The 26,568-nt window shown below is 40.7% G+C and overlaps 1 protein-coding gene across 13 annotated transcripts in view; it reads right to left on the bottom strand.

Moving 5' to 3' along the window:
- The window catches only part of KIF1B (kinesin family member 1B), a 151,953-nt gene extending 126,520 nt beyond the window's left edge, over window positions 1-25,433 (bottom strand). For 12 of the 13 annotated variants that reach the window (XR_005724975.1, XM_040263395.1, XM_040263391.1 and 9 more), the window contains exons 1-2: window positions 25,082-25,416; window positions 11,487-11,662 (exon numbers count right to left, since the gene is read on the bottom strand). Coding sequence is in view for 12 of the 13 variants with exons in the window: in XM_040263395.1 (XP_040119329.1) it covers window positions 11,487-11,592 (106 nt within the window). In the remaining variant the exon portion in view is untranslated. Of the gene's footprint in view, window positions 1-11,486; window positions 11,663-25,081 lie in introns of all 13 variants that reach the window. The other variant, XM_040263389.1, reaches the window with a different exon arrangement.
- Window positions 25,434-26,568: the final 1,135 nt, after the last annotated feature.

Raw genomic sequence — 26,568 nt, 5'->3', positions numbered from 1 at the left:
ATGGACTGCAGCACTCCAGGATGCCCTGTCCTTTACTATCTCCCAGAGTTTGCTCAAACTCATATCCATCGAGTCAGTGATGCTATCCAACCATCTCATCCTCTGTCACCCCATTCTCCTGCCATCAGTCTTTCCCAGCATCAGGGTCTTTTCCAGTGAGTTGGCTCTTCCCATCAGGTGGCCAAAGTATTGGAGTTTCAGCTTCAGCATCAATACTTCCAATGAATATTCAGAGCTGATTTCCTTGCAATCCAAAGGACTCTCAGGAGTCTTCTCCAGCACCATAGTTCAAAAGCATCAATTCTCTGGCGTTCAGCCTTCTTTACGGTCCAACTCTCACATTCATACATGATTACTGGAAAAATCATAGCTTTGACTAGATGGACCTTTGTCAGCAAAGTGATGTCTCTGCTCTCTGTCTAGGTTTGTCATAGCTTTTCTTCCAAAGAGCAAAAACCTTTTAATTTCATGGCAGCAGTCTCCATCTGCAGTGCATCTGCAGTGATTTGGAAACCCAAGAAAATAAAGTCTGTCACTGCTTCTATTGTTTTCCCATCTATTTACCATGAAGTGATGGGACCAGATGCCATGATCTTAGTTTTTTGAATGTTGAGTTTCAAGCCAGCTTTTTCACTCTCCTCTTTCACCTTCATCAAGAGGTTCTTTAGTTGCTCTTCACTTTCTGCCATTAGGGTGGTGTCATCTGCAATTGAGGTTATTGATATTTCTCCTGGCAATCTTGATTCCAGCTTGTGCTTCATCCAGCCCAGCATTTCTCATGATGTACTCTGCATATAGGTTAAATAAGCAAGGTGACAACCTATAGCCCTGACATACTCCTTTCCCAATTTGGAACCAGTCTGTTGTTCCTTGTCCGGTTCTAACTGTTGCTTCTTGACCTGCATACATGTTTCTCAGGAGGCAGGTAAGGTGATCTGGTATTCCCATCTCTTTTAAGAATTTTCCACAGTTTGCTGTGATCCACACAAAGGCCTTAGCGTAGTCAATGAAGTAGAAGTAGATGTTTTTCTGGAATTCCCTTGCCTTTTCTATGATTCAGCAGATGTTGGCAAATCAACTATACTTCAATTAAAAGAAAAAAAATGAGGGTTCTGGAGTCAGACAGCACCAGTTCATTTTCTATTTCTCTCAGTCCTAGATGTGAGACCTCAGGCAAGTTAACCAGAATTCATGCCCTCATCTGTGATATGGGGAAAATAAGAATATCTGCCATAGGACTGTTCTGATAATTAAATGAGTTAGTCTGTAAGGGCCTAATTGTGGCTGGCATAGCTTAAATGTTTATTATTGTGTTAACTAGTAATCTTGGTGGTTTTTCCCCCACTAAAAGGCAATTTAAAAAGTAAAAGCTGCTTTTGTTTTCCCCTTCACCAATTTTACCTTCTCTATTTTATTCACAGCTACAAAAGGAACTCTGGAATCAGACCTGAACAATGTCACAGGGAAACAGTAACTGTAGTTAAATCATTTCCTCATGTGTACAGCTTCTGCTAATTCCAGCCCTACAGTTTTCTGTTCTGCCAAAACAAAAGAGGCTTCCCAGGCATTCTCTATCTTTCCTGGCCCTGCCAAGGAATTATTCAGATCTCTCTCCTAAAGCCTCATAAAGGTAACCACACTGCTTTGATCACTTAACTCTCAGACTAAACACACTCTGGGTCCCTAGTTGCCTCCCAGCCTATGCTTGCTGAATAGCAAAAATCTCAATTCCCACAGATGCTCTCAAGGACCTAATTCATATTTCTTTTTCTTACCTTTCTTACCACCTATTGTACAAAGCATTCATCTCTACACAGTACAGCCAAGAACAGTTCTTACCCCACTAGAAATGTTTTCATAAAATAAGCACGTTGCTGATATATGACCAAAAATTAAATCTCCAAAAATCAACTTGGCCCATGAGATGACAGGCAGCAGCAGCCCCTTCCTTTCTCAGTCTCTCTAACCACTCTCCGGACTTCCTAGCTCTCACTGCAGTGCTTCACACTTCACTGGGCAGCTGTTGGCACAGACTTTCAAAAATGAACTAAAAAAAAAAAAAAAATGAACTCCAAAGTATTTCCTGAGAATCACAAAGATGGCATTGGAAAAAAAAAAAAAAAACGGGCATGGTTGTTTTCCCCTTTGAAAAAGGCAACAAATGAATATAAAAAGGCCACCTGAAGGATAGTCTGGATTTAATCAAGACAACCTCAAAAGACTAGAACAGCAAAATGCAAGGCAGCAGGTTTCCTAAAAGATTTATTTCAGTCTTCCCTCTTTGCTGTTTCACAATCTAGATGTGACGACAATTTATTTAGATAATTAAAGAACTCTGAATTATACATTATAATAAAAAGCAATTCCAAATATATAATACCAATGGCCTCCTCCTTTAATGACAGGCTCAACTGTTTCTGCCTTTACATGTATATTCCCATCGAATACAACAATTTAGGTACCAAAAGCAACCACAAAAAACAATCTGACGGGGCTTCCCTGGTAGGTCAGTGGTAAAGAATCGCCTGCTAATTCAGGAGATATGGGTTAGATCTCTGATCTGGGAATATCCCACATGCTGCAGAGCAACTAAGCCCACACACCACAAATATTGAGCCTGTACCCTAGAGCCTGGGAGCCACAACTACTGAGCCCTATGTGCTGCAGTGACTGAAAGTCGAGTGCCCTAGAGCCTGTGCTCGGCAACGAGAGAAGCCCGAGCACTGCAACGGGAGAGTAGCCCCCAACGCCAAAACTAGAGAAAAGCCCAAGCAGCACTGAAGACTCAGCATAGTGTAGAAAATAAACAAACAAAAACTTTAAAATGCTATATCATGTTTAAAACTGTTTTGTTTTTGTTCAGTCGCTCAGTTGTGTCCGACTCTTTGTGACCCCATGCACTGCAGCACACCAGGCTTCCCTTGTCCTTCACTAACCCCCAGAGTTTGCTCAAACTCACATTCATTGAGTCAATGATACTATCCAGCCGTCTCATCCTCTGTTATCCCCGTCTCCTCCGGCCTTCAATCTTTCCCAGCATCAGGGTCTTTTCCAATGAGTCAGCTCTTCATATCAGGTGGCCAAAGTACTGGAGCTTCAGCTTCAGTCCTTCCAAGGAATATTCAGGGTTGATTTCCTGTAGGACTGACTGGTTTGATCTCCATGCTGTCCAGGAGACTCTCAAGAGTCTTCTCCAGCACTACAGTTCAAAAGCATCAATTCTTCAGCACTCAGCCTTCTTTCTGGTCCAACTGACACATTAATACATGACTACTGGAAAAACCATAGCTTTGACTATATGGACCTTTGTCAGCAAATTGATGTCTCTGCTTTTTAATACAATGTCTAGGCTTGTCATAGCTTTTCTTCCAAGGAGCAAGTACCTTTTTTCCCCCATAATATATATACTTTACTGAAGAATAGTTGAATTACAATAAGCATCTTTTAATTTTGTGGATGCAGTCACCATCCATAGTGATTTTCATAGCCAAAGAAAATAAAATCTACCACTGTTTTCACTTTTTCTCCATCTATTTGGCATGAAGTGATAGCACTGGATGCACGATCTTACTTTTTTGAATGCTGAGTTTCCAGCCAGCTTTTTCACTCTTCTCTTTCATTAATTTAGAGGCTCTTTAGCTCCTCTTCGATTTCTGCCATTAGATGGTATCATCTGCATATCTGAGGCTGTCGATATTTCTCCCAGCAATCTTGATTCCAGCTTGGGATTCATCCAGCCCAGCATTTCGCACGATGTATTCTGCCTAGAAATTAAATAAGCAGGGTGACAATATACAGCCTTGATGAATTCCTTTCTCAATTTGAATCAGTTCATTGTTCCATGTCCAGTTCTAATTGCTGCTTCTTGACATGCACACAGGTTTCTTGGGAGGCAGGTAAGGAGGCCTGGTATTCCCATCTCTTTAAGAATATTCCACAGTTTGTTGTGATCCATACAGTCAAAAGCTTTGGTGTAGTCATTGAAGCAGAAGTAGATGTTTTTCTGGAATTCCCTTGCTTTTTCTATGATCCAACACATGTTAGCAATTTGATCTCTGGTTCTTCTGCCTTTTCTAAATCCAGCTTGTACATATGGAATTTCTCAGTTCACATACTGTTGAAGCCTAGCTTGAAGGATTTTGAGCATTACTTGCTAGCATGTGAAATGAGTGCAATTGTACAGCAGTTTTAACATTGCTCTTCTTTGGGATTGGAATGAAAACCGACCTTTTTCAGTCCTGTGGCCACTGTTGAGTCTTCCAAATTTGCTGACATCATCTTTTAGAATTTGAAAAAGCTCAGCTGGAATTCCATCACTTCCACTAGCTTTGTTCGTAGTAATGCTTCCTAAGGCCCACTTGACTTCACACTCCAAGATGTCTGGGTTTAGGTGAGTGACCACACCATGGTGGTTATCCAGGTCATTAAGACCTTTTTAATACAGTTCTTCTGTGTATTCTTGCCACCTCTTCTTAATATCTTCTGCTTCTGTTAGGTCCTTATCATTTCTGCCCTTTATAGTGCCTACCTCTGCATGAAATGTTCCCTTGGTATCTCCAATCTTCTTGAAGAGATCTCTAGTCTTTCCCATTCTATTGTTTTCCTCTATTTCTTTGCACTGTTCACTTAACAGGGCTTCCTTGTCTCTCCTTGCTATTCTCTGGAACTCTGCATTCAATTGGCTATATCTTTCCTTTTTTCCTTTGCTTTTTGCTTCCCTTCTTTCCTCAGCAATTTGTAAGGCTGCCTCAGACAATCATTTTGCCTTCTTGCATTTCTTTTTCTTTGGGATGGTTTTGGTCACCACTTCCTGTACAATGTTATGAACCTTCATCCATAGTTCTTCAGGCACTCGATCAGATTTAATCCCTTGAATCTATCTGTCACTTCTATTGTATAATCATAAGAGATTTGATTTAGGTCATACCTGAATGGTCCAGTGTTTTTCCCTACTTCCTACAATTTAAGCCTAAATTTTGCAATAAGGAGTTCCTGATCTGAGCCACAATCAGATCCTGGTCTTGTTCTTACTGACTATAAGAGCTTCCCTGGTGGCTGAGACAGTAAAGAATCTGCCTGCAATGTCGGAGACCCAGGTTTGATCCCTGGGTGGGGAAGAACCCCTAGAGAAGGGAATGGCAACACAATCCAGTATTTTTGCCTGGGAAAGCCCATAAACTGAGGAACCTAGCAGGCAACAGTCCACAGGCTTGCAAAGAGTCAGACACAAGAGACTAAACAACAACAAAACATAAAAAGAACAAATGTGAATCAGTTCTACTGAGATGGATAAACCTAGAGCCTGTCATACACAGTGAAAAGAAAGAAAGAAAGAAAGTGAAAGTCGCTCAGTCATGTCTGACTCTTTGCCACCTGATACTGGAGTGGGTAGCCTTTCCGTTTTCCAAGGGATCTTCCCAACCTAGCGATCAAACCCTGGTCTCCCGCATTGCAGGTGGATTCTTTACCAGATAGGCCACAAGGAAAGCCCCATACAGAGTGAAGTAAGTCAGAAAGAGAAAAACAAGTATCGTATATTAATGCATATATATGGAATCTAGAAACATGGCACTGATGAACCTATGTGCAGGGCAGGAAGAGAGACACAGCCATAGAGAACAGACTTACAGACACAGCAGGGATGGAGAGGGTGGGACAAACTGAGAGAGTAGGACTGAAACATATATTTGTTGTTGCTGTTCAGTCACTAAGTTATGTCCAACTCTTTTCAACCCCATGAACTGCAGCATGCCAGCCTTCTCTGTCCATCACTCTCCCCGAGTTTGCTCAAACACATGTCCATTGAGTGAGTGTTGCTATCCAACCATCCCATCGTCTGTCATCCCCTTCTCCTCTTGCCCTCAATTTTTCCCAGCATCAGGTAAAATAGCTAGTGGGAAGTTTCTGTATAACACAGTGAGCTCAACTCGGTGCTCTGTGACAACTTAGAGGGCAGTGTGGAGCGGGGAGGTAGAAGGGAGGTTCAAGAAGGAGGAGACATGCATATCTATGGCTGATTCATGCTGATGTATGGCAGAAACCAACACAACATTGTAAAGCAATTGTTCTCCAATTAAAAAGAAAAAAAATGTGCTCACTAAGTTACAGAAAAATTAATCTCATCTGGTAAAGGGTGCAATCTAATGCCCTTCCTTAAGACCATAAACTTTATCCAGTATAAGAAAAACCCAAGAAACAGGAATACATTTCAAAAAGTCAGCTTAGTAAGTTGCCATATGAGAAATCATTGAATACCAAATAGAACTGTGAGAAGGCAACAGACAGTGCAGCACCTGGACCTTCCCTTTATCAACTCATTCCAAAAGTCATTCTAAAGGGCAAAACTGGTTTCAATCAACCCCAACTGAGTAAATATAATACCATTTCAGGGGCACCTTTATTTCTCCATCCCAAACACACACAGTGAAAGGTCACTGCTATAGCTTCAAGTCTTTCTCTCTTTTTTTGCAGGTACAAAGTCTATTATTAGAGACACACTACAACAACTAGCAGGAGAGCACACAGAGAAGCGGTTTATTCAGTTAGGAGGAAAGGCAGAGATGCACACCCAGAGAGAAAGGGTGTGGCTGTCCCCCTTGGTGAGGAGGAGCCTAGCGCCAAGTCTGGACCACAGGAAAAGTGTTTCATGTCAGAATTTTTTTTAAAGTTTAATGCCACTGGTACCCAAGCTGATCTCATTCCCTGGCCAGGAATCAAACCCGGGCCCCCTGTGCTGGCAGCACAGAGTCTTAACTGCTGGACTACCAGGCAAGTCCCATTTATCTTCGTGCAGTTATATTAATTTATCCCAGAAAAAGCATACAGATTTTTAAAATCTTTTTAAAAGACTTTTGAAATCTTCCTTTCAAAAGTCTTCCTTTCCAAGCTCCCTTTTGTCCCAGTCCTTCCCCCATTCCAGATTTTCATTAATGGACATGAAGTCATTCTCTGTATCAGTTGTGATGTGCAGCATGTGGTTTAGAAATGCACATGTGTGAATGAAAAAGCCTTTTAAAATGTACAATGTAAGTAATCAGCAGAAAAAAAAAAAAACAACAAGATTTCTTTTATCCTACCTTAATACCTGGGCCTACAGAAAAAAATAATAAAATACCCTAGGCTCAGGAAGATTAATAAAAATGTGAAGGGGAATTACCAAAGACAGACTATTATGGTTAAAAACAAAGCCAAACATCAGAGGGGAATTTATGCAGTTTCAAAGTCTCCAGATTTACAAACATAACCTAACCATAAATGTGAGCAGTAAGAGCATTAATTTTCTCCCATTTTTCTTTTTTAAAGTAATTAGACAATAAAAAATGCTTCCAAAGTGGGAGAAACTTAGAATATAATGGGGTATTATTAAACAAAGCTATTTGTATGCACTCTAGTCTTCAAAATGTCAAGGCAGTAACCTTTATCTGTGCCATGGAAAACACTCCCTCTGAGACCAGAAAGTGCTTGAATAAAATAGCCACTACTCAGTTTTCAACTCTGGCACATTCCCTAAAGTACTCTTCACCCTCTTCTACTTTTTCATAAGAGACCTTATGGCAGGAACATTCCACTGCATTCCATCTACAATCAGCTTTAATCCCCGTGAGCAGCAGTCCAGGCCAGCTTGCCAGCATAGCAGTCTTTTAATGCAGCTAACACATGTGGCTATAGCAAATTCATTTCATTTATTACAACAATTCGAGGTTCCAAATCCATGCTCTCTCCCAATCTTAAGCCCAATTTTTTAAAAAAACAAGCCATTAATACTTTCTAAATATAACAAATTGGCTCATGTAAAATCTCTCACTCAGAAGTTATTTGGATTACGTAGTAGTCAAATTACTAAGAAAATGCCATATAAAATTGTAGGGGAAAAAAAATAGAAAACAGTAGAAAACTAAAAAATGCCAAAAATTCTAGAGGAAAATGTCTCTGATACAATTAGTGAATTAGCTTTTGAAGAACAAACACCTTTCAGAGGAACCAAAATTACCCCAAACTTACTAAACCATGATGAAGCATTCAGCTAGAAAACTAACACTACTTTTTCTAAGGCTAATGAGGGATTTTTGTTTCAGGAGACTAATATTGTTTTAAGTGTCACAAATTTCTCCTGGAGAATGTTTAAATACAAAGAGGCAATGTGTTACAGGAGCTTCCCAGGTGGCACAGTGGTGAAGAATCCACTGGCTAATGCAGGAGACTCAGGAGACAGGTTAGATTCCTGGGTGGGGAAGATCCTCTGGAGTAGGAATGGCAACCCACTCCAGTATTTCTTGCCAGGAAAATTCCATTGACAGAGGAGCCTGGCAGGGCTCCATGGGGTCGCAAAGAGTTGGACATGACTGAGTGACTGAGCACGCATGCATGCTTAATGTATTAAAGAGGAAGAGAAAGAGCAAGGCAGATCAGAGCCACTCAGACTGCTGTCTAGAAAGGATGTGGACAAAATATGATGGAAAAACCATTGGTAGTTCAGCATGGTGTTTAAGCTGGTCCAAAGGCGGGTTTTCACAGGAGTAGCAGAATATGCCCAGGTCTACTTTTTTTTTTTTACCAAGTCTATTCTAACCATATTAATTACTTTTAATAAAAACTAGGCATTTATTCTTGACTATTTCATCAAAAGACAAATATTTTCAATAATTCAGGAGATATCTTTGTAGGAAACAAACAAGAATGAGGAAACAAAACTCCAAAATTTATGGCCCTATCCTTACAAAATGTTCAACTAGGAATCTTATTTCCTTCTTCAGTTTGCAATCTACCAGTGAAAACACTTGAAATCTTTCATCCAGAGTGAATATCAGTATTTGGGTAATTTTACCTTTTCCCCCCAAACTAATATTATTGTCTATACCATCAAAATAATAAAGTAAAAAAGGCAGCCATATATCTTAAATACAATGAAGACTAATACCTTATTAGCCATCAGTAAACTCAGTGAAGTTTTTAACCTAGATGATAAAAAAAAAAAAAAAAAAAAAAACAAAGAAAATCAAGTGGACCCAAATCCATTTCATGTAACTATCCAGAACTACAGAAAATTTTAATTTTGCTACATACTTCTGAACAGTCAATAGATTAGCTTTTTTATATCTATTTAATACTTAGCATATCATTACACATATAGTAGATATTTGTTAGTAAATAAAATCTATTAACTTTTTTGGATATCCTTTCATGCCAAAATCTCAAAAAAAAATTTTTTTGACAAGATATAAATATGAAGTTTTATTCGTGTGTTTACAATACAGTCAAGACTGAAAGAAAAGTTATTATTACACCTGCTACTAATTAAACCATCTCTCAAAGGAAATCTCCCCTTGAAGTTACTTCTGGAAAGAGGAACTGGTTGCCTATGTGATGGGGTAAGAGGAATGATTGTACTGTATACTCTTCATACTTTTTGAAATTCATACCCTGTGAACGTCCTACCTATTCACAAAAATAAATCAAAATTGGGGGGAAATTAGGTAATGCTATTTGACCTTGACAAAACTAAAAACATATAATCCATGTAAGATGTGGGAATTCTAAAATGATTACTCATCAAGGAAAAACATTAGTGTTATTACTTGTGCTAGCAAGCATTTTCCTTTATTTTTATTATATTACTTTTGCATTCATGGATATTATCTTTTAATACTCACTTTCTACTTAAAAGTTTTAATAAGATTTCCAACTCTACAAAGAAAGTACCAACATCCCAACCATGAATGAAACTCCATCTCCATGACACTGGGGATTTCTCCTGGATAGTCAGTATGCAAAACTGATCAGAGGAAAGTAGACCTTTTTGGAATCAATTCTGGCTCCTGATCCAAGATTTCCTAATGTCCACCCCTTAAAAGAACTTGTGATATATACCAGGACATTTAGAGGCAACACCAACAGTCAAAAATGCCTCCATACTAAGTTATAAATAAATGCATTTTTCAGAAAGAAACAAGAGGTTCAATAATCAGAATTTAATGTGCTCATTTCAGCAGCACCTATACTAAAACCAGAATGATATGGAGAAGGCTAGCAAGGCCCTGTGCAAGAATTTAGTTATATACTGTGTAAAACTTAATTCTTAAAATGAAATAGAAATAAGAACATAGCTTCGATGAGTGACATTTAAGAATATAACATTAGTTACAGAATAATACCTAATTCTGCATCTTTCTTTTACAATTATTCATAGGATATATAATAATTCACAGAATCACTGGCACAACTGACAAGGAAATGTAAAACACAAACAACGGTACAGCAGTTTAGACCTCAACATTTGACCCTTTTTCAAAAAATAGAATGTTCCAAGTCCTATTTAGCAAGTTCAGAAAAATGTGTTAGCAAAAGAAAGTTCAAAGTTGTATATGGGGAGTGTGTGAGTGTGTGTGTGTGTGTGTGTGTGTGTGTGTGTGAGTGTGTGTGTGTGTGTGTGTGTGTGTGTGTGTGTGTGTGTATCTGGCAAATTCACAGTAATAGAGAATGATGGCTGGGAGCTGGGGGAGAAAAGGAGACATTGATCGAGGGGTACAAAGTTCTGGAGACTTAAAGTGCATCATGGTGACTATGGTTAATGATGTTTATGTAAAATTTGCTGCAAGAGTAGATCTCAAGTGTTCTTACCTTAAAATAAAAGGTAACTATGAGAAGTGATGGATATGCTAATTAGATAGTGTTGATCATTTTAAAATGTATAAACATGTCAAAGCACCACATTGTACACCTCAAATATAACATATAGATTTATTTCCCACTGGGAGAATCCTCTACACAGAACACTGGCCCACAAACAGATAAGCATATTTCCTCAAATATTTAGCATTAACTTGGGTCTGAAAGAACAATTCTACTTTATCCCAAAGTTACGGGTTTTAAAATGGTAGAACTTACCATTATTTAAGTAATAGTTTGCCTACAGACCCACATCAAGTAACTAATGCCAAGTACCAAAAACTCCAGCTTCTGTCATTTTTCACCTAAGGAACAGTTCAGAGAAACAAACCAGGAAGCAACGACTGATCATTTTTAGTAATAATTTACAAGTTTATTATCTGCTTTAGCTACATCTGTTATTCACCTCAAAGAATCACCGTAAGGAAGCAGTGTAAGTGTTAAGATCATCTTGGCAAGCTCAAGTACTATTGAAAACCAAGGAAGTAAAGCAATTTTGCACCCTCAATAAGGTATATTTCACAGCATCATTTACTAAAAATCACTGCTTACACCTTCACTATCATTAAGATTTCAACTTAATAACACTAGCTAATTTCATTCAGTTCTCTAGGGAATTCTCAATTGTAAAGAAGATAAACAGCCAATATTCAAATATGCTACAGCAAAACTCACAGGGGGAAACATTCAGTGGAACATTCAGAACAGCAAAGTTCAAAGTGTTACTAGCCACATGTTCATTTCCTTTGATGACAGCAAGAAGGAAAGGGGAGAAGGACAGGAAGATGAGACAGGACTGGCAGAAGACAACATGCACTCACTGGTGGAGTTGCCCTGCATCTGGATGATGCACTTGGACTCTTTGCTGGTCTCGCGAGAATTGAAGGGCCGAACGCGGACAGCCACCTTCACTGAGGCTCCCGACATTCTGATGGTCTTGTTATATACACAAAGTCCAGAAATAATCAAATCTTCTCAGGAAGTTATGTTCAAGTTCCTTTAAAAAAGAAAAAAAGTTCATGTAAGATAGGCAGAATTAAAGAAAACAAGGCTAATTTGAGCAGAAGAGCTATTAAATCTTAATACTATTTGTTTCCATTTCTAAAAATCCCATCCCTTTTCTTCCCTATAAATCTTGTATATGTGCATGAATAAATCAGTCACCAGTCTTGTCTGACTCTTTGTGATCTCACGGACTGTAGCCTACTAGGAATTTTCCAGGTGAGAATACTGGAATGGATTGCCTTTTCCTCCTCCAGGGGATCTTCCCAACCCAGGGATTGAACTCACATTCTCTTACATAGGCAGGCAGATTCTTTAGCACTGTGCCATCTGGGAAGCCCACAAATCTTATATTCTCAACAGTAAATTATCAGATAGAAAGTTAAAGACTGTAATTTGTTTTCCTGCTCCATTATCTCTTTACCATACCTAAAAAGTCCCTAGACTTAATGATAAAAAATATTAACTGCAAAATAACAAACATCTTATTTACTCTCTGTTTTTCTGGATCAATTTCCAATAATATATGGAAAAAAATGTTTATCTGCTAAAGAGGGTTCCTACACAAGAAACTTCCCATCTGCAAAACAACTTATTACTTCCTTTTAAAGAAATGCACTGAACTTTTTATATTTTAATTTCAATTTGAAACATCTAGTTACACAGTGTATATTTAAACAGCAAAGGACAGAGATAATCTCCAGCTAGCTTCTTTACCTGTAGGTATCCAGGAATTCCTTTAACTTTGATAACCCTTTTCATAAGTATCTCATTTGGCCCTCACAACAATCCTGTACAATAATCAGAGACAGTTCCAAGAGACTCAAGTTCTATCCTCTGACCCATGGCAGAATCAATTCACTACATTTCACTACTGAATGAAGCCACAGGGAAAACTGAACATTTTCTAGAGGAATAGTTTTTCTCCCCACAGAACAAAACGAACACTATTCAGTGAAAAGAACCCACATAAGTAATTTCCACAAGAAACAACAGATCTCAATCTGTACTCTGTTATATAAACATCTTCAAGAAGAACTGAACAAAAGAAAAAACTAAAAAAGAAAAATACTTACGGGTCCAATTACCAGAGACCAAATTTTTGGTCCTGACCAGTTTTTTCCACATAATTAAGTAACGGTTAAGAACACTCACCTCCAGCTGTACAACTAATGCTTTCCATAGGAAAAGGCAAAAATACTCCATCTTATTTCTTGTCTTTTGGGAACACGTCTGTTGTCTGTCTCTCACACCACCACCAGAATGCTCAGAGATCTTGTCTACTAGCACTTAAAATGGTATCTGATGAAAGAGCTCACTACATGTTTGTTGAAGGAATGAACTAATGAATTATATTTCCCAATTGTGAGAATTATCCTTTATCTGGTTTACTTTTTTATGTTTTAAATGATTACAATATTTATTGATATTAATTTTTATATTTGCTGTGATGTTTTTTCCAGTCTGTTTCACATTTTATTTTACAATAAACAGATGGTTCTTTTTTTAGTACATCATTTATTTTAATTAAATTTATTAAATGAAAGCTTAAAATTATTAACTCTTCCAATCTATATAACATGATCTATAGTCAGTAGCTGAGTAACTCTGTCAAGAGAGTGAATGAAGCATTCACAAAAAGCAAGACCCAGAACACACTTTAACTCCTCAGAGTCCACTTTAATATACAGCCAGCATCTCAACACTCAATGTGTCCCATTATCTTCTCCCTAAAACTAGCAATCTCTGCCAATCTTTCCATTTTTATCTGGCCCCATACCATAAACCTAGGAGTCATCTTTGCTTCCTTCTCTTTGAATCCTTTCATTAGTGGTAACATTATTCATGAAATACCACATGAAAACTTTTAAAACATAAATTTCCTTTTTTCTATCCCTTACCTCCTCTCATTTCCTCTGCCCTAACCTTAATCCATGTCCTTACTACCTCATGCCTAGCATACATGCAATAGAGAAACTAATCTTTGAGCTTTTAATTTTAATCCATGTCTTTAAATGGAGGTAAGGGGTTTGCACAAAACAAACACAGGATCTTTAGAAAAGTAAATGAGCCTAGACTTCAGATTTTGAGATAGGGCCCAATTATGGCTAGTTTTTTTTTTTTTTTTTCTAAAAATTATGTTGTAAACCTCCAGCTGAGAACCCAACTTTATGCAATTGCTTAACCCTATTTCAGTATTAACCTTTCTAAAGCATGACTTTCAATTTCACTTCCAAATCCAAGAAACTTTTCTTACTCCCCAGTGCTTACAAAACCAGACAAGGTACTCTGTGGCTGGTTAAGTGCCTTTACTCTCCCACACACATTCTTTCATGTGTTCTATCTAACAATTTCTCCCCCAAGAACCTTCATTTTCTCCTCTAGCTGATGGCCCAGCTCTAGTCTTACCTCTTTCAAATGAGGACCCAAACATTCCAGGAATCACTGGTATTTCCTACAGCACTTATAACCAACCCCAAATGCACTGTGAGAACACTGCTATCATTTTACATGACTATATTCCAGCTTGTATGCTCTTTAATAGCTTCGCAAAGTGAACATCCTATTCCTTCAAAATCTCTTTGAAACTGAGGTTCCTTGAAAAACTGGCAAATTCTAAGTCTGGGCAAGAAATTTCAGGGTGATTCTGGAACATTTAGTATGACCATAAGCATGAAATCAAAGACAAATGGGGTCACGGTGAAAAGACACAGCTGCCAACTGAAAGGGGCCCCCACTGGACAAAGATGGGATAACTGGAGCATAAAAATACATGCATACATACAGGCACACTGCATATGGACTGCAAAACATTAAATATATAAATTCATAACTTCATAACAATACTTCCAAAAATCTCATTATTCTGAAAACTGCAAATAAAACAAGGAATGGAGCATGCATCCAGTCCCTGTATCCTGTATAAACTATGTTCCAGGACAGTCAAATAGTCAATGAGCACAAGTTCTTTTCTATGGAAAAAGTCCAGCTAATAAATGCAGAAGAAATGACAGAAAAAGAAAGTCACCATTTCCCACCCCTACTAACAAAAAGGTTCTCTGCACCATCACTATCTACTAAGAAAAGCCTTAAATGAAAGGCTGATTGATGTGGGAAGATTATATTGTATGAATTAGGGTAACATAATCTGAACCAAAGGATCATCAACCTTAACAACACTAAAAGTGGGATACCGACGAGGCCTACACCTCCTGATACACTCCAACAGGAGATGCACAGTACCTCCTAGCACATATTCTTACCCCACCCCCTTAAAAAAAAAAAAACACTGACAGAATCAAGCCTCATTTAAAGGACACATGTGGAGCAAAGAAACAATTTAAACAATACCCAGAAGATACAATCACAGCCCAACCCAGAGTGGAGAAAACTCTACAGCTCAAGACACCCAGTAACTTTAATTAAATAGCATGATGGGCAGGGAGCTGTAATAAAAGAGACAAATGTTGACAATTAACGAATACTGTGGATATTTAAATTAAAAAAAAAAAAAAAAAAAACCTTTCTTTTGTGTTCTACCCAGGGCCTACCGAAGTGCTGAATGCTACTGACTTATAAACAATAAATTTCCTTGCTGACTTTCGATATAAAGTACCAGGAACCAAAATACTAACATCTTTAATATAGAATGTCCCCATACACACACTTTTCATCAGTTGTTTGACCCTTCTACCCAGCTATCCTCCCAGCATTTCATTCAACTTGACACACCCAAACCTCAAATATCTTTCCACCTCCCCCAGCTCTTTTCTATTTCTTTTAGTGTTCTCACCATTCTCCTGTTCCCATAGGCCAAAGAGCTTGCTTCCCCTATCCATCTAATCAATGCCAAGTTACATGGCTTTCACATATAAAATCTCTCTCATCACCATCATACCACCCCCTTTTACACCTTGAATACATCTCACCCAAGACTGTTAACTGTCCTCAGCACTTTTTCTCCTTCTTCCTCCTATCCCCACCACACTACACTATACTGCCATTTTCATCTACTCCATCCACACTATGCAAAGCAGTCAGTGTCATACCCCTGAAGCACAAGGTTCTTCACTTAAAAATCCTCAAAGTTTCTCCACTGCCTACCAAGGAACGACTAACTCCCCACACTGGCATTCAATGTGTTCTGTAACATAAACCACCTATTTTTACAAGCCCACAAAACACTGCCTTCCATCCACATTCCTTAACAACCACCCACGAGAGGGTTTTCTGAGAGCATCTCATGTTTTTCTGTGCCTGTGCCTTTGCTCCAAAGCTCCTTTTACCCAGTGTACTCTTCCACCTCCCCTGTTCTCAAAACCCAATTTTTCTTCCAGGACTTTCTCATACGCTACCTATTTTTAAAGCCTTCATGGATTCTCCACTTCTTGCAAACCAAAGGCAAATGTTTCTCCACTTAATACTTCTCAACTCATTAACCTTATCTAGAGCAGAATAAGCTGTTTTGTAACAATAAAGAAAAATAGCTTAAAGTTCCTTGAAGACAAGACAGAATTTTAGTCATGTTTCTAATCCCATATATCACATGGTCTTGAATAGAGGAGTCAAATATTTTGGTTGAGTAGGTGTGCCACAGTCTATGGGGTCGAAAAGAGTTGGACACGACTTAGTGACTGAACAACCGTGTATCAACAAACTGATGTTGGAACGGTATCAATAAAAAAGCAAGCTGTTTCAAAATAGAGAAAGATGGACTGATGAAAAAGAAAAAGGATAAAATTAATTTCATACTCCTCCCTAATTAAAATAGCTTAACAGTCATTCTTCTTTGGAAGCGATATGTACATTTTAAAATTACTTTCCCCAAACAACCTGAACCTAAACATGTTTTTTTTTTTTCTGATTTAATTGTCCTGTTGTAAAATTGCAACTATCTTCACAAGTAAGTTAAAATTTTATACAGTAAAATAAGAAACTACAGTTAAGCGGGCTATAGCAAGTGTTACTTTGTTACTTTCCTACATACAAAGAGTATCTCTTTTATAATGGATGTCCATCAAAGAAAGTTTCAAAACCTCCTGATCCTTTAAAAAAATTACCAATTATGTAAATCTGAAATCAAGTTTAAATTTCAGTGAGAAATAACAATTACAGAATATTTTTAGGAAGTTATAGGAAAACAATAAAAATTAAAATACATTTCCAAGTTTTAAAGAGCCAAAGGCAGGTAGGAAAGGCAACCATACATACTCTAAATCTCTTAATAGCCTCAGTTCTAGACTGTTCCTCTGACCAGTTTTCCTTCCTTATGACATACGATTAGAAGCATTATAAAGCTTCTAATGGAGCAAAAATTCCAGAAGCGTTCACTAACAATAAAGGGATAATAAAACATTTAGATCTAATTCATTTGAATTTTTCTAAATTTTTGCCCCATTGCTTAACTTTGATCTTGTGCAATTCTCTCATGCCCTCAGAAGCACTCTGGATTATTGGTAGCCTAAGACAAATTCTCAAACTGACTTTTCAGCAAAAGGAACAAACAATGAAATAATCTTAGTGTTTTGGTTGGCTGGGTTTTGTAATACCACCACCACCCCCTTTTTTTTTTTAAACAGAAAACAGCCAGGATTATATTCCTTAAACAGAGGTCAATTCATGTCATTCCCTCTTCTTAAAAGCCTTCAGTTGGGTCCCATGGCCTCAGAAAACAACCTAAAAATTGATAGGCCTCCACAATCCAACCTCTTTCTCCAGTCTCAGTTTTCACTGTCCAACTTGAAACCTTCTTCACCAAGATCCTTATCACACTGAACATGTAATGCTTAGAAGCTCAATCTCCTTTCCAACCTATTACAAGTCCATATCTTTTGAGGACAAGGTCAAGGCCACCATGAGACAGGAAGCATTAAGTCATATCTTCCTTAACATCCCCCTTTCTAAGCTAAAAGTCATACCGTCTATCTCATTGTTCCCTAAAAATGCTGTGTTGACTCCTCATTTTTCTACTTATTTCTTTCTGCCCTGTGTTGCAGTCAGCGGTTAACTCGCGTACATTGCTACTTTATTCAGTATGTTTTTCACAACTAAAAATAGAATTTAACCAAGAAATGCAGTCTTTTAAATTCAACATTTACACAATCTGCTATATTCCCACAAATTTAGAATATCAACAAGCAATCTATTTAAAAGGTAATCTTTTCTACTGAATTACATTTTAAAGAATAAATTAGGGAATTCCCTGGCAGTCCAGTGATTAGGGCACTTTTACTACCAAGAAACCCAGGTTCAATCCCTGGTAAGGGAACTCAGTGACACAGCCAAAAAAAAAAAGAATGAATGATAACAAAGAATAAGTGGACACCCCCAAAATAAGTATCTGCAGCTAATGAGCCTATTTTGGGGAGGTGTGAAAATTTCCTTATTATGGAAGTTGTGCCTTCTTGGTTGAATACTTTCCATGAGGAGGACCAAGCAGGCTTTAGGATCTATTACTCCATGTCACTGACCAAGGCTGTAGTGATAAAATGCCCCCCAGAATGTAAGAATTCATTTTTGTGTGTATATGTATTTTGTGTATGCATGTATATCTATTCTTGGTCTTTGACTCTATGGATAAAAATCAGCCATGAGCCAGGCTGCAAAAGCTCAAAATGGATAAGTTAGGAAAGCTTCTTTCTGCATTCTAACCCAATGAAAAGAATCAGACTGCACAGGAAGAGTTTCCTGACAGATCAGATTTTCAGTTTCAAATGAGATTAAATTAGCTCAATTAGGCTACCCAACTGTTTTAACCATTTATGAAAATAAGCCAAAACAATTTTTAGATTAGACACGTGTCTTCTTGTTACTGCAATTAAGAACCTTTCTTTGGGAGTTCCCTGGTGGTCCAGTGGCTAAAATGCTGCGTTCCCAATGCAGGGGGCCTGCATTCAGGGGCCTGGGTTCGATTCCTGGTTGGGGAAGTAAGATCCCATATGCTGCAGCTAAAACAAACAAAAAAAGATCCTGCATGCTGCAGCTACAACCTAGTGCAGCCAGATAAATAAATAAAGTATTTAAAAAAAAAAAAAGAACCTTCCTTTTTACTGGTGACATGATTTGATTCTCATAATCCAAGAGGTCCATCCAGAAACAACAGCTCCTATGGCCTATGACTTAAAATAAACTATTCTAAATGAAAGTTTTTCATTGTTTTCTTATTTTTCACTGTTTGGATGGCTAACACTAAACTCTTATCTAGTAAGTCAATTCAATCCAATAACTAAAACCACATCTTATAATTTTTATTTTACAGATCCACTGGGAACTCTGTCACTCAAAACCCAATATTCCACTGAAGTTCTATTGTTAAAGTGGATGACAACAGCTACTCCTGGTAACTGTCCAGGTTAAAATGAACTCAGCTTGGCTATGATGTAGAAATGGAAGTTTCAATCAGAGGTAAATTCAAATTTGGTATGAGTCAAGGTTCTCTCTGAAATCTGCCTGTGACCACACCTTTGCAGCTACCTGCCTGGTAAGTAGCTCCTTAGCCTTGCAAGAATGCAGGTCAGACTTCTCCATGTGGCAACAATGTGTCAGTCTTGCCACATGATAAACCACTACCCAAAGTTTAATAGGTATGTTTCATTGAGATGACAACACAGAATACAAGCATTCCAGGTTCTCACCAGAGTTATTAAATAATGAGTGTTCTGCTGGGATACTCAGACTTATCTTTACATAAAGTTATATACCTGAACCACATTAGTCACAGAAAAGACTTAAGTTATATTTTAATGTTGTACACTCACTGTGGAAAGCAGGTGGATTACTTTTTTAAAATAGGTCTTTGAAGAACACTTCTTCCTTTTACTTAAAAGATCTGCTGAAAACACTTAGTATGTATATCTGCATCAGGATGTCTGTAACACTTTCCTCTTAAAATTTCTTTAGAATTCATTACCAGGAAAAAAGCTGCTCTTGACGAACCATTACCTTTCTTTTACCAGAATGAAAATTGTATAATTTCCTTTTCCCTTTTTATCTGACTTTCAAAAGTTTCAAGCCTAAGTTACAATAACACATCATACACTTTATATATATGGCAACCCACTCCAGTATTCTTGCCTGGAGAATTCCACAGAGAAGCCTGGTGGGCTACAGTCCATGGGGTTGCAAAGAGTCGGACACAACTGAGCATGCATGCACACACAGACAAACTGGTGTAATTTGTATATTTACTTTTTCCTCCTGTCATATAGATTTTTGTTTTTAACAGCCTCATCATATCTACAGTATTGTGGTAAGCTGCTCAAAACCTTTTTCAAAGCAGTAAGTGATATAAATTATAACTAAATAAAACTTTCCTGTAATGCTTAATCTGTTATTTGACACTGAAAATGTTATGTAGTCAAAAGTCTAGTTCTTAAAAACAAATAAAGTAAGTCTTTAAAAATACAAAAATTTGTGTTGAATAAATGATAGGCATGTGAGTGGCCAGAAAAGCACAAGGCCCAGAAGACTGAAACCAGCCCCACAAAACAGAAGCAGACAAAGGAGGGAGTGAAGTGAGCAGTACTTCCAGCACTGCACAGGCGTGCAGCATGCCCCCTGCTATCATAACAAAGGGCTGGAAATCAGAGCGCCAGCAGTGTGCCAGCAGTGTCGGTAAAGTGGGGGATCAGGGAAGCCAGTCTGTGGTGGGCTGGGGAGTAATGAGGAGGCAAGAACTGGAAATGCAAGTATCCTCGCTGCTTCCAGAACCTATGAGGGCAGAGAGATGGCCAGAAGGGAACAGGAACGAAGAATGCTTCCCCTGCCCACCCCATTTCATTAATACAAAAGACTTTTTTGTTTCTATCCTTGATTCAACAGCTATTTATGGGGTGCCTACAACGTGACAGGCAGTTGCAGGAGTCTGGGATAAATCAGTGAACAAAACAGACAAACATCTTTGCCATGGAGACGTTTTCATTCTAGTAGGGCAGTGAAAGTCTCTCGGTCATATCTGACTCCTTGCGGCCCCATGGACTACACAGTTCATGCAATTCTCCAGGCCAGAATACTGGAGTGGGTAGCCGTTCCCTACTCCAGGGGATCTTCCCAACCCTGGAGATCAAACCCAGGTCTCCCGCATTGCGGGTGGATCTTTACCAGTTGAGCCTCAAGAGAAGCCCTAGTAGGCCAGAGGGGACATTAAAATAGGTTACACAGAATGTGAGATGATAGTAAGTGCTATGAGGGAGGAAAATCACAGCAAAGTCGGGGGGATCAGGAGTGTGGTGGGAAGAGGTGCCATGCAGATGCATGAATGAGGTCAGGAGAGGTTTGCTGAGGTAGTGAGGTTAAGTTCAAGCAAAGACCTGAAGTGGGTGAAGGAATTAGCCAAGCAGATTTCAGGGGAACAGTGTTTCAAGTAGCACAAAGAGTCAGGGCAAAGGCCCTACCGTACGACTGTGTCTGCTGTTTTCAAGGGGAAAACTGAGGGGAAACAGCAGAAGAGGGAAAGGGAAGCAGCCAATACAGCAAGTCCCAAAGGAAAAGAAGGCAACGATATCCAAAACACAACCCCAGGGGTGAGCAGAAGTCAAGAGAGGAACCTTTCCCTTGAGATTGCCTCACTGTGTGGCAGTAAGCAGGCCTAACTAAAATGGTCAAGATTTTAGAAAGGCCACTGTGGAGAGCGGGAGAGGGGACTGGACAGAAACGCTCTGACGGACACCAGAGACAGCTTCAGGGGAGACCCGAGACCACACTGTGCAAGGGGTCTCCACGACACAGTTAAAAAGGGAGGCTTTGGATGATGGGAATGACTCGAGACTGGCATGAGAAGGAATAAACACTGCAAGTACTACTAAGAAAATGGCTGAGGCAATGCACCCTGGAAATGACAGTGGAGAAACAGCAGACAAAGAAGTAAAATCTGAAAGGGGCTAATAGGACCAGAGACCTGAGGTAGGGGAACACATAGCAAGAGACTACTAACGTAAGAGCTGTAAGTTATCAGAGTTTAAGATCTGAAGGTGATGACATGTTAGAAGATACGGCCACAATACGAGTTACTGGAACAGAATGAACCTTACCTTTGAGCTGAAGTTAAGGAATTCTTAAGAGTAGTTACAAAGGAAGTTCAGCCTAGTGGACACTAACCACTTCTAGTGACCTTGGGGGAATCATTTAGCCTCTGTCTCAGTTTCACCTATAAAATGGGGATAACAGTATGTATTTTATATGGCTGTTATAAAGATTCAGTGAGTAAACGTAACGTGGTTAGAAAAGAGCCTGGCACACAGAAAGAGCTCAATAGGAGTAAGCTATTCTATCACTATTGTTGTGATGGTGGTTGTTTATACAGTTATGGACATCTGCCAGAATGATGTCAGAAATTCGGATGGAAGGAAGAACTAAGACACATACCAATGTCTTCAAATAGAGCAATGGTAGAGGATAGTGTAATTGAATGATACACTTTGGCATAAACAATTGATATTAAATGTAAAAAATATTCTAAAATCAGCCATTTACAATCTTGTGAGTTATAACAAATATACAAACCACTACAAAACAAAAATACCGACTGAGTAATACATATTACATTGCAACACAGAAAGGGAAGAGCCTTTGATTGAAAATCATAGAAACCGCCATGGCAAGGGCAGTGATACACTAAACCATATGTATTAAAACAGAAAGGTGCTGGAGTTAACCTGATCTCACCACATCCACAGACACAGGGTAAAGAACTACATCTCTACACACACTCAACTGGGAATGAATGTTGTCAAAGTGAGCGTAAACGAATGACTGGGCCAGTCATCAAGAAGTCCAAGTCGAAAGCCCAAAGCATCCTTTGCAGGTGTTTCCTGTCACAGCCTCATCTGCTTCATTTACCTTCTGCTGATGAAAAAGTTCTAAACGTGTATTTATCCACATGCTTTCATGAACTCCAGAAATTCACCAGTATCTGCTCGAGCAAGACCACCTTTTAAAGAGAACAACATGAAGTAAAGATGCTATACCTTTCACTTTAGAGCCTTGTGAAATTGTATCACATGGGTTTGTAAGACCAAAGGGCTATCTTACTCCTGAGAAAGACCTGCTGTGCTCAGAGCCCTGGGAAGCATTTACAAACAAAGCAGGGGCCTTTTGTTGTTCTTCACTCTGTACCCAGGACAAGACCATAGCAGGAAGTGAGCTAGAAAGCTCTGGCCTTGGAGAGCCTCTGTTGGCACTTCTCCTGGCAGTTTATCCCCAGCACAAATTCAAAGTGGGAAAAAGAAAACAGAGAAAAAAGGAAAACTGCATTCGTATCTGGTCTTGAAAAGGCAAGTCTGCTCAGAAGTCATACCTGATTGGATAAACTTTGGGAAAACATTCATCAGAGTGGAGCTGCACAAAATCTTGCCTCCCAGACTCCCAGTCCGGTCTGACTTTACCACGTGCTGAGACTACATTTAACCACCATTCTTCAGATCTTGCTTACTATAAAATAAATGTAAAAACTTACATCTAAGAAATATTTCTTAATTGGGGCATGGAATTTAAAAACAAGACATTATGTAGTTCTCTCGTTATTAATAAGATGCAAAAAACACTAGTTTCTGTTGAAGTCATTTTTTTTTTATTTCAACCAAGTTTCAAAAGAAAAGCTTAATGATAAAAATAAAAAATAAAGTGTTAAGACTTTTCTTAGAAAACCTTATCTGAAAATGTTTAAGTAGTTCCACTTAAGTCACAGGAATTTATTCATTAAGAAAGGGAGTTTGAATGAAAGCAACAGGACAAAAAAGGTGGCTATGCCATTCTCCAGGACCTGTCCACACCTAGTATGTAGGAAAAGACAGATTTATAGGCTCACACTAAATTCAGTTGTTGCTCCTATCCAGATCTTTTTTTTTACAACGCTAATATGTGTGCACTCTTCATATTCCATCCTTAAGTGGTACCTTACCCATTTCACTTGCCTCGTAATCCAACAGCCATACCAAGTTAATTAGAAAGCATCACCTCACTTCTTAGAGAACATAAGCTAAGATTTTACTATGACTAAGCTAAGCTGACAAAATGCCAGCCTTTAAATAAAATATCCACCACGATATCACCTCTTAAGAGCTATTTGAATCCAGCCACTACACTTTCAGGGGGCTGGGAAAGACCCATTTAAGACACAAAGCAACATGTTCAGTATCACCACAACAGCTGCCTAGAACAGTAAAGAGATATGTGAGCAAGGGATCTGTTGACAATCTAATTTCAGCCACCTCGAGATTCCACAAACATGACAACCTGCGTCCTCAAAAATACTGCTGCAACCCTCTCCCATCATTAGAATACTCCAGTTGACTTCACCTCTGCATATTGAACTACTTTGAAAATCTATCCATCCGGCGACGCAATGTACTATTGATAATTCCAGGCCTCCATCCTGGTAAACTGAGCAATCCTCAGATCTGCCTCTGTACGAGTGAGGCATCACCATCCCTCTGTGTCCATAGCCCTGATCATAGACGATGAACACAGAAATGCATCATTTCACCCCAAAGAGAATACAATCTTGAAGGCAGTTTGCCTTGGAAGCTCAATTAGCGATTCACCAAGGAGGGAAAAAAAAGTGATTTCGGAGTTCCATTCTGGTTTTAGGGCCCGGAATGTTTTGTGTTGCATGAACAATGACCAGCTCGCTGGAGCAGCCTCCCAACCCCCACAACTTGGCTTCGGTGTGGCCAGTCACCCTGAAAGCTGCCAGGGCTGCCACTCGGTGCCTTTCAGCAACGGGACTTGGCTCCTAAAGGATTTGTCAGATCATCCTCCCAATATGGCTGCCAGAGTAATCCCAGGCTGCCGACCGCCGAGACCACACCAGCCCCCGCCACGGATGGCCAGCATCCAGCGAGCCCCCTCCCTTCCCACCGCGCTTCTCTCCAGTCCTTGCGACAGCGGCTCCCCCCTCCCACGCGATGTCCGCGCCTGCTTTCATCTGGCAAAAGGGCACAACCACATTCCTAGCTGAAGCCTCGATGCCAGCCCTAACGGGGGAGAGGGGATGGGGTAAATGAGAAGGGTGGCTTCATTCAGCACAGAGCAGACAGAGCCGTAATGTGCGCAGAGAGCCCGGGTAACCGACGGGCAGCGGCGGCTCGGCTGACCGCCGGGGACAGCCGGAACCTGGCGGCTCAGGGCAGGCGGAGAGCTGGTGCGGGCCACTGCGGGGGACCCGGCAGGCCGCTGGCCCAAGCCCGGGGCTCGCTGCTGGCCCGGGGACTGTCCCCCACTCGCGAGGCCGAGACTCCCCCACCCTGCCCCACCCCACTCGCTGCCCCGCTGGGGCAGCGCCCTCAGTATTCGCGGCTCCGGCCCGGCCCGGAGCTTCCCCGGCTCGGACCCCGCCAGCCCCCGGCCTGGCCGCCCCTCCCCCCGGGCGGTCCCATTCTCAGGCTGGCGGCGCAGCGCCAACCGCCGCCCGCCTTACCTCAGCCGCGCTGCGGACAGACTGACAGGCGGGCGGGAGGGCCGGGTCAGCAAGGGCCGCGGCGCGCGGGGGCGCGGGGAACCCGGCACCGACGTTCCTTAGCGCGAGCAGCGGCCGCCAAGAGCCGCAGGGCGCCGCTCGGCAGCCCCATCACACAACTGGCCAGCCCGGCATCAAGGGCCACGGAGGGCGGGAGTCCAGGAGACCCGGGCGCGGCAACCAGCGAAGAGCGGCTCAGCCTCGCGCTGGCACCTCCCAGGACCGCCGCCGTCAGACTGCTCAGCGTCCGTCCTCTCCAAGCTCCGCCTGCTGCCGCCGTCCTAGGACACCGCCCGAAGCCCGGCTGCCGTGCGTCACCTCGGTCCGCCTTGGCGCCCGCGACTGACGCGGGCAGCGACCAATCGGGATGCAGAGCTCCGAGCGGCCGGCCAATCGCAGGGGGAGCCGGTGAAGGGGCGGTGAGAGAGGCGGAGACGGCTGGGCGCCCCCTGGTGGCTCAGAAGCCGGAGCTGGTGTGTGGGGGTGCGGGGTGGGGGAAGGCGGCGCCCGGAGTCCCCTCCCGGGTGACCCCCGAAGGACGTTAGTCGGCAGCAGCCGCGCGGGGCTAACCCGGTGATCCGCCTTGTAAGGGGACAAAGCAAGGCTAAGTGGGGCGGGGCTGGACTGTGGGAACCCGACGCCTGCAGACGGGCAGAGACGAATGTGGGAGGCAGCCGAGTGTGGAGTCATTGTCCGTTTGGAAAACATCTCACCACGCTGAAGCCGCGAAACACTGCGCAGTCGGAGCTGAAACACGCAAAAGGATGAGTGTACTATCCCGCAGAAAGCTTACCGGCCTATTCTTAGCGAGCCCGAGCACAACACCTCCCACACGCCACCTTGGGAAAAAAGGCGGAATGAGTAATGGCAAAGCATGACTTAGTGGGCATTCAACTTGTCTGCTTGGGAGACCGAGTAAGGGCCGTGAGTAAAGGAACAAAATGCTTTGTATCGCCCCGGAGTTAACCAACCGAGGTCCCCCCTGGGAGATTCCCTTAAAGGAGGGTTATTGGAATTCAGAAACCGGAGAACACACGCGCTCTGCTAGCGATTTTTAAAAATCAGATTTAGCTTCAGGTCAAAAGAAAAGTACACAGCTGTTCACGTGAGGTACAATTCAGTACTTAACAAAATATTAATTCTACAGTAATATGGGTAATTATCATGCCAGGCATCACTATTTTACAAGGTTATGATATGCTTTTTGATTTACTAGCAGAAATTTAAAATAAAATCTGATTCCTCCCCCGGGGGCCCGCCCCCCCGCTGAATTCAGTACAGAATTGGATGTTAAAAAGCCTCTGTATAAGCAGAGACGCTAAAACATCAAAATTAAATTTCTACACTAAGGGTTTCAGAAGATTTGCACCACCGCGAAACTCCTCATACTCGCCATCCAGCCAACAGCTATTGAACCTTTCATATAGAATGTAAACTCCATCTATCCA

Source organism: Oryx dammah, unplaced genomic scaffold, assembly GCF_014754425.2.
Source record: "Oryx dammah isolate SB20612 unplaced genomic scaffold, SCBI_Odam_1.1 HiC_scaffold_21, whole genome shotgun sequence".
Lineage (NCBI taxonomy): Eukaryota > Metazoa > Chordata > Mammalia > Artiodactyla > Bovidae > Oryx > Oryx dammah.
Note: the sequence above shows the minus strand (reverse complement) of the source record. Positions and strands in the feature narration are given on the sequence as shown.